General features: G+C 44.1%; 1 protein-coding gene across 1 annotated transcript in view; it reads right to left on the reverse strand.

Annotated features, from left to right (window-relative positions):
• STC2 (stanniocalcin 2) overlaps positions 1–16022 on the reverse strand; it is an 89675-nt gene that overhangs the window by 6899 nt on the left and 66754 nt on the right. Inside the window, exons 2-3 of the mRNA XM_069244657.1 lie at positions 11647–11789; positions 1606–1817 (exon numbers count right to left, since the gene is read on the reverse strand). Of these exons, the coding sequence (XP_069100758.1) occupies positions 1606–1817; positions 11647–11789 (355 nt within the window). The remainder of the gene's footprint in view (positions 1–1605; positions 1818–11646; positions 11790–16022) is intronic.

Raw genomic sequence — 16022 nt, forward strand, 5'->3', positions numbered from 1 at the left:
GTGGGGGCTCCATGTGCAGTGAGGCAGTTAGTGTCGGCTCTGTGTAACCCTGTTTCTGTGCACGTTCTTAATTTGTGCTGGTGGCTGCAAGAGGTGGGCATATGGGTTGTATGATGGAACCACGCATGCCTGAACAACGCGGTTGGAACAACGACCGCGTTTTTATCACCCATGCCTTTACAATGATCGTTTTTTTTTGTAAAGGCATGCCTAGTAAAGGCATCTGTGGAAACGGCATGCATGCTTGTCGCATGCCACCCCCATCCTGAAAACAGAAGTACCCCGACCCGCCCACCCTTAAAAACTACCCCAATACCCCCCAACCACCCTGAGCCCTAAAACCAACCCCCACCCCCAAAAATAAAACAACCCAACCGCTAAAAACAAAAGTAGCCCGACCCCGTCCCTAAAAACCTGACCCCCAGCCTGCCCTATATACAAAATTACCCTGACCCCCACCCCTAAAAACCGACCCCCTTCATACAAATTTATGCCCACGCCTATTAACCTGCCCTACCAGCCCTAAATACTAAATTCCCCCAACCCCTAAAAAGCAGCCCCGCCCTAAATACAAAATTATCCCAACCCCTCTACCCCCACCCCTAATAACCAGCCCCTTCACCCACCCTAAATACAAAATTACCCCAGCCCCACACCCCTCCTCTAAAAACCCGACCCCCGCCTGCCCTGAATACAAAATTACCCCAACCCCCACTCTGCCCCTAAAAACCCAACCCCCCATCTGCCCTGAATACAAAATTAGCCCAACCCCCCCACCCCGCCCCTAAAAACCCGACCTCCCCACCAGCCCTAAATACAAAATTACCCCAAACCCCCACTCCTAAAAACCCACCCTGCCCTAAAAACAAAATTACCCCGTGCCCCTCACCCCGCCCCTAAAAACCTGACCCCCTCCACACTCTAAAAACAAAATTACCCCACCCCTAAAAACCCGACCCCCGCCATAAATACAAAAGTACCCCAACCCCAACCCTAAAAACCCACCCTGAAAACATAATTACCCCAACCCCCTCAAATACAAATTTACCCTGACCCCATCCCACCCCTGAAAACAAAATAACCCCGACCCCCACCTCACCCTAAAAACCATAGAAACGACCCCCCACCCCACCCCTTAAAAAAAAAAAATTAACCTAACTACCCCAACCCCTTCACCCCAGCCCTCACCCCTAAAAACTACCCCCAACCTTGCGCCAGCCACACTTATCTGTCCGCATGCTCTACAGATGGATCTTCCTTTTTCTCTGCCTTAACCACGCATGTGAGTTGTTAAGGCAGAGAAAAAGGCCTGCGTTGTTCAGGCAAGCGTCGTTCCGCTTGCATGAACAATGCAAGCGTGGTTCCGGATGCATTGTTACGGATCTTTCCCGGGCATATGTAAGTATAAAGAGATTTTTCAGTAGTCTACTAGAAACAAACATGGGGCGCCAGCTATCATTTACAGAAATGGCCAGTTAAGACCCAATAATCTCTGATTACAACCTATATACAATCATTACATTGCAAGTCGTTATTTTTAGAAGTGTTAATTTCGACATTTTAAGTTAATATCGTTGTTGCAGCAGTGGCTCCCAGCGTACTTACTCGAGGAGCATGAGATCTTTGAAGTGGATCATCTCCACAATGACCTGGACGTTCTCCCTGGCGGCGGAGCACAGGTCGTGCTTCTGGTAACACTCGCGCTGAAGCTGCAGCACCATGTCTTTGATCGCAGGGCACTTGCGGCTGATGCAGCTGAACTTGTGTCGCAGCCCATGAGCCTTGCACTTCAGTGCATCTTTGATGAAGGATTTACCCTGGAGAAAAATGGACAGGAAAAAAGAAATTAGCTTTTCGGGTGTACTTGTGGGACCTATGTCTAGTGTTTAAAAAAATACAAGTCTGTGATCATCCAAGTCTATCAGCTTGACAATACATCCTGAGGCTAGGACAAGGCGTAAAAATCCATGCATAACCATAGTGGTTTCTTGTTCTTACCTACACAGAACAAGAACGGAGACCAATATGGGTGTTCACCTTAGAATGCCTGCTTCCAAGATTAGAAAATACGCAGGGATGGGCATATTCGATTCAGATTCACAAGAGGGTGGCTGCATATCATAAAATGCAGAATGGTGTCCATAAAAAGATTTCCACTACATGCAGTAGGATTCTAAACTGAGACAGGTGTACACCAGAGTGCCGGACTCCAAGGCTCAGGTTGGACATGGGGATGGGAAAACAATGTAGGATGCAAACGTCTCAGAGTGCGGAGGTGCAGTGAGCAGGGTGTGCACTAGCAGACGTTCAAAACAAACTTGAAGATAAGAAGCTATATAACCACCAAATAACTTTGCAAACAATCCAGGACAGATTAGATAAATAACTAGATGGAGAAGAGCTATTGTGAAGCCCTCCCTCTCTGGTGATAATCAAGCACATACCAGAAACGTCTGTATCTTCAATCAAATACACATTTGTTCTAAAATTACGATCCTTCTGGTGAAAACGCACAGCCCTTTCACTCAAACAGTTATTGCAACTGAATATTTCTAGCCACCTTTCTTTAGAGACCCTGCAGGTAAGGTAGATAATAGGCTCCACTGATGAAGGCGTGCTGTAATTACAGAAGTATACACTGGGTCGCCCCTTGAGTGGAAAGCCCTGCTTATTACTTTGCCTCTCTTAAGGCTCCCTGTTGCCTCGCCTCTTTTTTACACTTCTAGGAATTTTGCTTGAAGTTGGTTTCATATTCATATCCACAATTACTCCTGCTATTTATAGGTCTGTTTTTAGATGTGAATAGAGGATGCTAGCTAAGGACCCTCCGGTTAGGGGCGTCATGGAATGAATATCTCAAAAAAACATATCTGAGTTTCAGGAAATGACTAAGGGGCACATGTACGTACCATTTTTCCTGTCGCAAACGGCCCGTTTGCAACAGGAAAAAAAACATTTTGGTATGTACAGAGCCTATTTTGAGATTCGGTAATCTATTTACCGAATCGCAAAATAGGTGTGCGAATCGCACTTAGGAAGGGGCGTTCCCTTCCTAATTGCGAGTCGCAGTGCGATGTAGGAGTGTTTTGTGATTGTGAATACGGTCACAAAATAATTGCAGTTAGCACCAGTTTCAAACTGGTGCTAACCCATTCACAAACGGGAAGGGGTCTCCCTTTGTGAATGGCAGGAAAAAATATTTTTTCATAGCACTTGGACCACTCCCTGCTCTGAAAAAATGAAAAGAAAATTTTTCATTTTTGATGCTGAAATGCATCTCGTTTTCCTTTAAGGAAAAACGGGCTGCATTTAAAAAAAAAAAACTGCTTTATTTAAAAGCTGTCACAGACATGGTGGTCTGATGGCTCCAGCAGGCCACCATCCCTGTGAGGGCGGCCATTCCCAACGGGGTCGCAAATTGAGACCTACCTTATGAATATTCATGCGTTAGGTCATTTGCGACCCCATTGGGAAATCACAAACAGTGTAAAGTACACTGTTGTACATCCAGTTTTGCGAGTCGCAAATTATGAGTCGCTAAGACTCGCAGCTTGCGAGTCACAAAACCGGATCTTTGTACATGTGGCCCTAGGTCTTGCACCTGCCTTGCATCCAACCTCATCACATGGCTTTTGGGAGAGGATACTGCATGTACTGCTCAGTGAGAGGGAGGGGGTGCACATCACACAACCCATAAGAGTTTTTCAGGGACTGTGTTGCATATTAAACTGCTTGTATGTCTCTGAGCTTTTCTGCTCAGTTGTGATGCTTCACTATTTATCCTGTCGTGTTTTGCTTATGTGGAACTCTCCGTGTGAAGAAATGTATGCTGTCTGTGTGGTGTGTGTTTGTGTTTTTCTGTGCTCACTTTTCTGCTGAGGTTAAAGTGTGTTGTGTCCTGTGCTGCTGGTAATGACAAAAGCCTCAGCTTACATTAAACTGATTGAAGTGTATAAAGTGTTGGCTTGCTCCCAAGGTAGAGGGTTTGAGGTTGGCAGGACTGGACTGCCTTTGCGTTTTCTGTTACACACCATCAAAAAAAGTCAGAAACCAAGGAGTAACGATGGACTGAGATACTACTTAGCAACAAGATCACAAAGATCACCTTCTACACAATGAAAACTATCCCTCGCATCTTCCTATATCTTGGATACCAACAAAATCTACAAACTACCCTCACACTCTTAGGGCCAGATGTAGCAAGCAGTTTTGCCCATTCTGTGTCTATGGGAAAATGTGCTCGTACATATGGCCCTTAATCTCCAAGCTTAATAATGCCAAAAGCCTACACCTTGGTGGCTCAAGATTCATCATATGCCAAACAATTCTCCAAAATGCTGCTGTAAGACTCCTTCCCCCCCTTTGTGCAAGAGAATACATGGTTCCAGTTCTGCAATCAGTCTGTTCGCTACCTATTGCTAGTAGAACCATTTTAAAGGATCTTTACTTTGTCCACAGAGTATTTCAAGAAAAGCTACAACTATACAGAAAAGTTACGTTTAAGAAATACAAACAAAAAGGAATATTATACTCCCAGCTTGCATCACAGTTCATTATATCACCTTACTGTAAGGAATTCCGAGATACTGCTGTCTCAGTACAAGCTGCCAAGCTCTAAAACTCAATACTAGCCAAGATTCTAATCGTTCATGAGCATATCCACTTCAGGACTGAGTAGAAAAAAATGCTATTTTCAAGATAACTACATCCCCCCACAAGAATGCAATAGAACCCAGAATAATAATGTCACCTTCAAGTACACATAGGGAACAGTCCAACCATCATTCACCTTTTTATGTCCAGATACATCAAGAAGGGTTGACCTCTGTTTAGTCTGGGTAATATATAGTAATGGTAATGCATATGTAACCTTCCTGGCCTGCATGAAAACTAATATCATAATACCCATTGGTCGGGCAGATGATTGTGGTTCATCTAGGCTGCATAATAATTGCCCTATTCTGCTTGACCACCTTACACTCACATAATTCAAAACTGCTATAGGTCACATCCATCACACATTACTGGACCAATCCACAGCAACAAACCATCCATCACCAACTGAACAGTCATAGAATAACTGAAGATATCTACCACATGTTGCTGGCCAACAGAGGCTTTAATTTAGTATAGTATGACCGGTTCCAACAGGCCATACACTATGACTGCTTCTTAACATCTCACAAAGACAATCAGCTAAAGGATGACTGTAACAATGTCCATCCCAGCAGGTCTCACTAACACTTCTCTCTCCAAGCTATGCCTGCTCAGGACCATAAATGATAAAAAAAATCTCAGAATAGACAACCCAGTGAAGTAAGGGAATACCATAAATGAAATTGCAGAGCTGCTCAAAGCTGCAATCTTACTGACAAACATAAATGGCGTGCCTATATCTCACACTTCTTCATCTATCACACAGCTAATGGTTGTGTCCCGTAACATAATAACTGCACTTCGCTGGTCATCATGCATGATATGGAGATGCTTTCTATATAAGATCAAAAACAAAGATAAGTGACCCACTCGGGTAGTAAGGGCTACATAAATGTACAATACATTAGCATACAACAAATGGAATTTCCCTTTCTACCTTCATTGTAGAGTGCAACGCTTTAAAAACAATTAGAAAATGCAAGATATGTCTATAGTGTTGCACACATCTAGCTGGAAAGCAATGGAATGCTGTAGGTAGCAAAAGGACCCAAGGAATAAGGGCAGCAGTGACTGTGGCATTGTACAACACTTGTAGAGGAAAGTTCAGCCTCGACATCTTAAGAACATCTTTGGGTTCACCTATTATTTTATGAACAAAGCTCTATATCATTTGTAATGGACTGTTTAGATATATAGTGAGTTTTCAGTACCCTTTATAACTGTTTATTATGACTACATTTGCAGCACTATCATAAACGTGTGTGCATTTGCATTCCACAGATATGTGATTGTTGATCTGCAATGGCACAATCTGAAACCTGTAATTTTAACTGAAAGGGGCATATTTACAAGAAAGTGGAGTGTCAGTCCTGATGCGTGACTTTTCTTGGGTCGCCCTGCGCCTCCTACCAACATGATGTGTGCGCCGTATTTACAATACGGTGCACGTTAGGTGCACATTAGGACAATGGCATAAGAATGTTTTTTGCTATTGTGGTGCTTTGCAGGATTTGCGCCAACAAATATGGTGCTGATCCTGCAAAGTACAGGGAGGCCCATTGAAAACAAAGACAGGATTTACACTGTGATTAGGTTTTTTCTTTTCTCATTCAATAGAATTGACATACGTAGAAGTTGGACGCTATTATTTATATTAAAAGAGCATGTTGTCTCGCTAGATTCTTTGGAAATATATCTGAATTTATTTCTGCACCAATAGTACATTGTCCTGTGTTGCTGCCCTCAGTTGTGCTGGAGGCAGAGGACGCCATAAAGCATTTTCTTTACTAGCCATGCCGCCTCTCAAAATAGCGACTGCTGTCTAACGCGACTGAGGTGTCCACCGAGAACCAATACCAGGGATGCCTCGTGTGCACTGGGACCCCCATTGCAGCAGAACATATGGGGGTGACTGCAGGTTCACACCCAACTTGCTAATACCTCCTTCTCACTATGATATCTGATGAGTGTTGGATCTGGGAGTGTGAGGCACCACAATGAGGCGGCACCTGAGGGGACAAGGGATGCCTAATGGACGTCCGGGCCTTGGAGTTGTGGAGAGGCACGTGGCGAGACTGAGGTTTTTGAAGTGCGGGCACTGGACATGAGGGACATCACCCGGGTAACTGGGCGGCTGAGGCAGCGGTAGAGGTGGCACTGCCTGAGAAAGCAGATGCGTAGCTGTGGGGTAGAGAGACACTGGCCCAGGGCTGATTCTCGGGGTCTCCCACGCAGGAACTTGTGCCATTACATGGCCCCCCTGCTGGCTGAACTAGACTGCCCGGGACTGGAGTAAGAGCCAAAACAACTCCGGCAATGAGAAACAAGGCCTGGGAGGAGCCAACGGGTGTGCAACTAAAGCATAACTACCTGCTGGTAGCTGAGAGGCTGCAAAACTTAAGAGGACAAAAATATATACTCTGCTGCCGCACCTCCCAGGACTGCTGGACGCTCAGCAGGGAGATCCTGGAGACGATCCCTACTCCTTCTCACTGATGCTGATTTGGGTGGCCTCCTCTGCCCCCGCATCTCAGCAGACCCCAGATGACCAAACAGTGAGACAAGCTGGTGATTAAGTGAGGGCACGGGCGGCAGAGGTGCAACAAAGGGGACTACATTTGTCCTGTATCTATGCCTGGGAGCTGTTTTCCATGAGTGAGTCACGACTGGCGGGTGCCACCTGGGGTGCCACTTCAGAGGGATCATTAAAAGGCTCCCAATCTCTGCCAGGAGTGGCCCTTCTCCTCATCATGGGAGTTCCTTGATTAGACAGAGAGATCACAATGGGCAAGGACAAATCCAGGTCCATTTTGATGCAAACACACGTAGATCAATTTACCACCAGCTCCACCTTGACCTCAGTTGGGGAATCAGGACTGGGTGACTGACTGCTGCCCTCAGGACATTTGGCCACCATTCCTCAACAAATCCAGGCCTCTCAGATGGCAGTGGAGACAAAGATTGGAGAAGTCAGAGTTGACGTAGCGTTGCTGCACCAAGACCTCTGCAGTGCAACAGCAAGGATTACCGAGGATGGAGGTGGAGGATGAAGTGCAAACCCTTAAATCTCAAGTCTCCAAGCTTTTGATGCACATGTCAGAACTACAATGCAGAGCCAAAGATGCCGAAAACGTCTCTCGGTGAAACCATGTAAGACTAATAGGCAAACCGTGGCCTCCTTTCTGGAGGACTGGTTTAAGACTTGGATGCCACCTGATCGTCTCTTGCCATGGTTTGCAATTGAAAGGGCGCGTCGTACCCTGACGGCCAAACCTCCTCTGGGAGCGTTGCTGCAACCAGTGATGCTCCAGTTCTTTTACCAAAGAGATAGAGATGCCATTCTGCAGGAGGCCCGTTCCTGGGGAGGATTGAGCTGCAAGGGAGCTATGGTTCTCCTATTCGCAGATTACACTAAAGAAGTCCAGCAGCAATGCAGATCTTACACAGAAGTCAAACAGAAGTTGAAGACAATGAAGGAGTCATACCGCCTTCTGTTCCCAGCCGGGCTACGAGTGGTATATGCTGACAAAACATATTTTTTCAACACCCCGGCGGCATGGATCTTGCTCATATATGAGTGCCTGTTGGCCTCCTCAGAGAGGGTCTCAGGGTCTCAGAGCGGAGCAATATAGCTGCAGCCCAGGATCCGTCCAACGAGTAATAGTGGATCCGGCTTGAGGTCCCCTTTTCCCCAATCTAGGGAAAGGTACGGCGAGCGCTGGGCTGGAGAAGCTGCAGTGTCTGCTGTTCATGAGATAGGGAGGGAGCTGCTAACAGAACTATATCCTATGGCCCGGGTGGAGCCCTCCAGCGATACGGACTTATCCTGGAGTCCAGCACTGTGAACTGGTATCTACAGAACTGCCTGTTGAACCGCTGAGTAAAACTAGACTACTCTTACCACTGTACTTTTCTTTATGTTACTCTATGATCAATTCTAATCCTACGTAATGGAGGGGTCCACCACTGCTCAACAGTATGGGGTTCTGAGTTATGAGAAATATCTGTTATATAGGGGTGACAGATACAGGTATATTATCTGTATGAGTCTTATCTTTCACCTACCAATCTATACCGGGTAGGACTTCTACCCAATTCTCAATGCCCTGGATGTTTTGAGAACTCTGCAGACTTCTCTCATATGACTTGGGAGTGACCCACATAGCGCAGTATTGGTCGTGCTCCTACCAGAATTAGCGGAGGTACTGGGAAGGGCACTCCCAATGTCACCAAAGATGGTTCTGTTGGGTGCGATGTAGGGTGTGGGTGGTTCAGAAGCTAACCACGCTTTTGTTGGAACTGCATTGATGGTGATGAAAAGAGACACTGTGACCAATTGGAACTCCTAGACTACGCCGCCCCTCTCTAAATGACAAAAGACAAGAAAAGCCAGTTTATGAAGCAAGCGGATGCCCTCGAAAACATGCCAGAGTATGGAGGAAACAGCTGGGGGCAACTCCTATGAGAGGTTTGAGGTTCCTGTGTCTCAGAACTTTCAATGTATTGGGTTGCTGAAACTTGTAGTGCACATATATTTATCTAATGTTGGCCTGGGTCTAGAGGTTGGATGTGCTTTCTTTGTGTTGGTTTTCCTTGAATCATAAATAAAAATTGTTTATAAAAAAGAAAAAAAAAAAAAAGGAAACCCTGATAGTAAGTACTTCCTTGGAATATGGTCCAAACACATATTGACGTGGAGGAATAATTGAAGGGGTGCCATGGGAATGTAGAAGAATGTTTTTATCTTTAAAGTGAACTTGTTGGGTCTACTTTAATGACTTACCACGTAAAGGAGGAAGCAATTTCCCATGCTCTATAATGATAACACTGCAATAAGAAAAAATAATAGAGAGTACTTTATGGTTTTTACTGTATGTCCTTAAGAAGGTGATGTTCACCAGCTTTGAAATCCACTGAAAAGCTGCATCAACTGACATTTTTCTTTTTCTTTTTTAAAAGTTATTTGGTGATGTTTCAGAGAGAAATCTTCTTTTGTACTATAAAATTTAAAGATGTGTTTCTAACTTAGATAGAAAATACAAAAAAGCTTTTAATTCATAAAGAAAATGTTATATAAAAAATGTACTATTGGTGCAGAAATAAATATATATATCCAAAGAATCTAGCGGGACAACACACTCTTTTAACATAAATAATAGCATTCGTCTTATAAATATGTCAACTATATTGAATAAGAAAAGATATAGGCGGCCACCGCCCGCCAGGCGGGAACCGCCAATCGGCTGCCATGCGGCCAAAAGACCGCTGCCGGCATTCCAACATTCCCGCTGGGCCGGCGGGCGCTAACCAAGTTAGCGCCCGCCGGCCCAGCGGGAATGAGGCCGCAACACAGGAGCCGGCTCCGAATGGAGCCGGCGGTGTTGCGGCCGTGCGACGAGAGCAGTTGCACCCGTCGCGCTTTTCACTGTCTGCTAGGCAGACAGTGAAAAGCTGGCCGGGGCCCTGTTAGGTGACCCCTGCACTGCCCATGCCAGTGGCATGGGCAGTGCAGGGGCCCCCAGGGGCCCCAGGACACCCCTTACCGCCAGCCTCTACCTGGCGGTGAAAACCGCCAGAAACAGGCTGGCGGTAAGGGGGTCAGAATCCCCAGGGCAGCGCTGCTTGCAGCGCTGCCCTGGCGGATTCACCCAGCCAGGGCAAAAACGGCGGGAAACCGCCGGCCCCGGTTTTCCGACCGCGGCTTTACTGCCGCGGTCAGAATGGGCTTGGAAGCACCGCCAGCCTGTTGGCGGTGCTTCCGTCATTCTGCGCCCTGGCGGTCCAAGACCGCCAGGGTCAGAATGACCCCCATAATCTGTTCACCGTGTAAATCCTGGTTTACAAGCATATTATAAAGTAGGATATCGCTACACGAAAGGGTATTGACATTTTTGGACTATCCGCATTGTATGCACTAACTCAAACAACCTCTACGTTAATTATGAGTGCTTTAGATAGAGCACTCAGATAGAAACAGGTGCACAGCTGTTCCCTGCATATACAGTAGGCATGTTTGTTGTGATAAGGCCCCTGTTACTAACCTAACAATTTATGGTGAATACAACACGGAACAGTGGGTCAGCCCACTGCAGCCACTTCATCACATGAGTTGTGAGTGACTATATTTTACCTCCTCACATATGCAAATCCTCCTAAAAAGTCTTGCACTTTAGTGCCATTAGTTTACCAACGCTTACACTAGCCCTTTGGTTACAGAAATTTCGATATTCTTTTGTGATATGCAGTTAGAAAAGGTTCCCATACCTGTGTGCTGTACACCTATATGCTGGGAAGTGCTGATACTGTTGCTTTGAAATTATATGTATTGGCTAATTCTTTTTAAATGTAGAAGCACATCCAGTCCGCAGCATTTTGTCTTCTTTTTTATTTTTATGGCATATACTTGTATAGGGTATAAAGCTGGTTTACTGCGCCTGTTGTCTATTATTATAGTGGTAGCTAGACTTTGCATTGCTAGATGTTGGGTATCCTTAGCTCCACCCTGGGCCATGGAATAGTGGGCAAACATACAACAGATATGTGAGCTGGAACTTGTGCTTGCTAGAGCTAGTGGGGGCACAGGCACTTAGAAAGTTTGATAGAACTTGGTCTGGGTTCAACTGGGAACTAAGAGACAACTTGTGAACTTTGATTATGAACTCCTCCCCTATTTTTCTTTTTCTGGTTATTAAGGGGAATTTTCTTTATGTATGTACTATGCACTGTACTTATCATTCTTCTGTTTTTCGACCAATATTTGGCATTGCCCAATGTACTTGCTAAGAAGATTCAGACCAATAGAATAAAAATATTTTTTTTAAAAGCTAGTAAGACAGCAAATGGGACAACCACCACACTTGTGACGAGTAAACTGTCTGCCAAACTCTAAAAAGCTCCTCAATCTCCTTTTTTAGCTGAATTCAAAGTATATATTTAGTTCCCGGGTACCTCAATGATCTCTATTGCAAGATAATTCTATATTTCTTTTACCTGTGCTTTAAATTTCCCAGCGTTGTGCAAGAAGGTCATGCAGATTTCATGAAGGCCCCGGATCTCGCACGAGTTGTTCTCAAAGCATTCGAAGACTCCACAGCCAACATCTCCGGCATTCACCAAGCAGTGCTGGATCTCAGCTGAGAACAGGCATAAAATACGGTTAATGGCGACAATTGAAGGAGATCATGGTGCGAAATGGAAACAGTGTATTGAATTTGCACTTTTTTATTAACTAGCAGTTAAACTCATGCATGATGGCATCTGTCCTCATATAAAGGAACTAGTTACCAACTATGGGTGTGAAAAATCACGACTTTGTTTCTTGCCAATTTCATGACATTTCACGAAATTGTTTTTAATATTAAGTTAAATTACATGCACATAGTGAATGACATATAAGGCATCTCATGTGTCTTTTTTTCTGCTAGTAAGCAACGTGAACTTTTTTTTTTCTGTGAGAACCAGTCTCCTGCGAGACTTTTTACACAAGGCACATGCTTCCTTAAAAATGTTATTTAAAATTGCAGGAAGCAAAATTACCTAAATTTTAGAATTTGGGATAGCACCAAATTCATGAGCTCCTCAAATTTCATTTGCATAATTAAAATTTGGCTCGGGTAATGTTGTGATTTCATGGGGAAAATGTGTGTGATTTTGACCTTTCGTTTACTAATCATCCACCAGAACCTGAATATTCATGCTCGATGATCATTCTAAAATTATTTCGCTTTACCCAGTGAAGTCTTGTCACACGCAGGGGATTAGAACGCTGCAACTGTTTTTTAAAATTCATTTAGAGTGGTACCGCTTACAGAGGAATGACACCAGAACCATAACATCTCTATTCTTCAATGGATAACACCAGGTGGAACGCAGTCTTCTGACAGCCGTGTCTTGTTTAATGCATAAAGCTATACATATCAGCAGGTGCTCCCCCCCTTAACTTGAGGATACCCCTCTATACGAAGTGGATAACTACCAGCCTACACAACATCAACTAGTGTTACGAAGGGGTAAACTGGTACCACCTAATCAGTGCTTAATGTGTAAAAGAATACGTCTCGGCACCCAAAGATTTCCTCACAAGCCTGCAGCCAGTGCTACAGAATGTCAGTGTGCCGAATACCAAGACAGCATAGTCCATATTCCACCCAGGGCCTCTTTCATCCACCACCAGACACTCCGTGCTCCTTTATCTCACTCTTCCAGGTTCTTTTTCATCCCTGCTTTCTTTGTCACTCTTTTTCTGTCTTTATCTTCCTTTTGCTCCTTCTTTCTCTTTAGTGTTTCTCTCTTGCTTGCTTTGGGCCAATGTCTGAATAGGAAAAATTAGTGGCAGTGCACAAAAATAAGTGCTGGTGAATCCTACCTGCAACCAAAGGTTTATGTTAAACACTGCACCTAATACTTCTAATTATGAAAGAACACACTGTTGCCGACCAATAGCTCTTCTAAGTGTAAGAGATGGATTTCACCACCCACCATTGCCCTCGTGAGATCAGGTTAGCAGCCTTCTTGTCCAGTGTTATTGTGTAGGAATGTCCTTCTGTGGTAGAAAAGCATGCATGAAACTGGAAATAGCTGTGCAGTTTACAAAGGGATTAAAAATAATAGTAAAATTGGTAAAATCTGTGCATTTTTAGTAGAGGTGGGCGAGAAAAGAAAATAACAGGGAGAGACAAACCACTGGTCTTGCTGGGCTCCAGGAGCCCTGAAATTTGTTTTCCAGGTAAATGGTACAAAAAACCACCATTTAAAAGTAAGAAAAAGGCTATCGCTTCAAAATACAAAAAAAAGTATTTTGTTTAATTTGTGGGACTGATATAGCTTAGTACATCAGATTGCCAGTGCATGGAGAGATTGAGAGCATTGATAGTTTCTAAACATAAACTCAGAAACATTCATGCCATGCTCCTGCCCTGAGGACCCTGCCATTACTGAAACAGAAAAAAAGTACATTGTCTTGTGTACCTTATATGCGACCTTGTTTCTTATTATAGATGAAACAACATAGTAGTCTATTATTTTGTAGATGTAAGTAGTTCCTCGTGCACTGCAAAGCAAGTACTCCATATTAGTCGGAATAATACATCAAAAAGCCAACAGCATTAGGTGAGGGCGTGTTACTCTTCTGGGTGGAGCCAAAGTCCACTCTATGTATATTTTAAAGCACTGTTAACAAATTAAAGGGTTGCAGATTCAGTGACCCTTTACGACAGCAGCACCCTGGGACACCCTGTAATGTAAAGCAGTCTTAATATTATGGGGCTGCAGGTAAAAAAACTTTACTTTATCAAAGTTGGACAGAATCAGAAAATACTGTCCGGCGTTTCCAATAAAAAAATGACATTTGCAAAAATGTTTAAAGAGAGATGAAACCTTCAGGTACCTAAAGGTGTGATATCATTTTTTAAAAGAGAACCTTTTGGTTCCTAAACACAATGGCAACGACAAGAAAGTCATTGTCCAAATGGTAAAGCTTTTTAATATAGAACAGAGACCTGGAATCCATTGCCTTCATTCAGTTGTGTGAGCGAAGCATAAACATTTCTTTATTTTATGGAATTTGACACTATTGGAAATCAGGAGCAGCTCCTACCGTATGGCGGAGGAGCATCGCCCCTCTGTTGGAGCCATGAGATTAATCTATGTAGAATAAAACAGTTAATAAAACTGCTTTATTATCATTTTATTTTACGTGACAGGGCCCGAACCGGAGCCAAGTTTTGAGGACATGGCCTTCCCTCAACAGTAGCAGGAGAACTGGTGGGCCCAGGGCACATGTGGGTTTAGCCAGCTGTCTTAAGATGGCCAAACCGACATGCACACTTAGAAAGCTCCAGGTTTGTTGAGTGGAAAGTAGCAGGCACAGGCTCCCACTCCCTGTTGGAGATTAATAACAGCACGCTCCATCCAGTTCCAGTGCTTTTCTCATGCTGGGTACTCCCAGCATCAGAGCAGCGTCTGGATTGACGCAGGGAAGTCTGGGAGCCTGTTTATCGGGAGCTGGAGTCAGAGGCAGCAAGGCGGTGTGAGGCAGGTACGTTTTCTTTTTTTTTTTTTTATTAATGTCCTCCACGCTGCCCCACCACTTTTTCCTGCTAGTACCGGGCACTGTTGGAAATAGCCTAATCTCTCGTTTGCTCCCAGCACTACATCCTCTGAATTCAGAACCTGGGACAGTACTAGCATTCACTGTGCATTATTTCACAACATGTTACAACATTATTGCTCACGTCGCATTAGTTCAAGGGATGTGACAACACTATTTTGATAGGTATAAGGAACCAATTTCACGTTGATAACGTGAAACAGTTGGAGAGCAGTGGCCAATGAAGAATTATACTTATTCATATATCACTGTTGGTGGACCTCACAAAATTCATGATGCAAGCAAAAACAAGAAGGGCACCTTGAAAAACCATAAAAAATAGCTAAAAATAAAAAAGGGTATTTGCGACAACACTATGGTGGCCCTTTTATTGCAACTCCCTCTACAGTTGGATGTAGAGGGAGTCGCAATACTATTTTTAAATAACCTTGGACATGTTTAGCTATGCGATGTATATTTAGATTCAACCGACCTGCTAGGATGCAACTAGAAACTAGAAAAGAAATGTGCTACAGGGGACCAGTCATGAATATGCTCCCTTACTTCTCACACTGATGTATATATAAATGAAATATTTCAAGTAAATAGGACCAAATAAAGTGCTTCATTACACCAACTGAATGCCTTAAAAATTGAGGACAAGACCCATACATTATGTAAAAAAACATGGCTACTTTAGCATCGTAGAGTCTGGTTTACTAAAAGGAATCCTGTGTTTGATTACTTGATCCATTGAAAGCATAAGTATACATATATCAACATAAAGGATTTGCAAAACTCAAATTTCGCCCACCACCTTTACCAGATTTGCGATATGCTAAGATTCCGAGACAGTGATTCCACCTTTAGATGCGGCAAGGGGATTGCATTTTTTCCATAAAATGTGTGTGTTTGTTTATGACACGCTGTTTGGCAACAACAGCAATGAACCATCACTTCTGTACAACTATCTATTTTTCAGTGCCTATTTTTGGTTTCGGTATGTTAATCGGTATTGTCTCCGACCAAGCCATGCATGTAGTTAACCAGTTCCCAGTGCCTGCTGTGCGGGCCTCTGGACATGAGCAGGAAGCTCGGATTCCATGGGCTATAGACTGCATCAGCCTGGAACACAGAGCTTGGCCTTCAGCCATGGCCTTCACCTAGCCTGCTACAAAGGATGGAAGACTTCGACCATGCAAAGAGAGCATCCTTTGGCCAGGATCTGCACCTAGCCCTTCTTCTACCAGAGCTATCTCTTAACACCTCTCTTCACTGC

The sequence above is a fragment of the Pleurodeles waltl genome, chromosome 7, assembly GCF_031143425.1.
Source record: "Pleurodeles waltl isolate 20211129_DDA chromosome 7, aPleWal1.hap1.20221129, whole genome shotgun sequence".
In the NCBI taxonomy this organism is placed as follows: Eukaryota; Metazoa; Chordata; class Amphibia; order Caudata; family Salamandridae; genus Pleurodeles; species Pleurodeles waltl.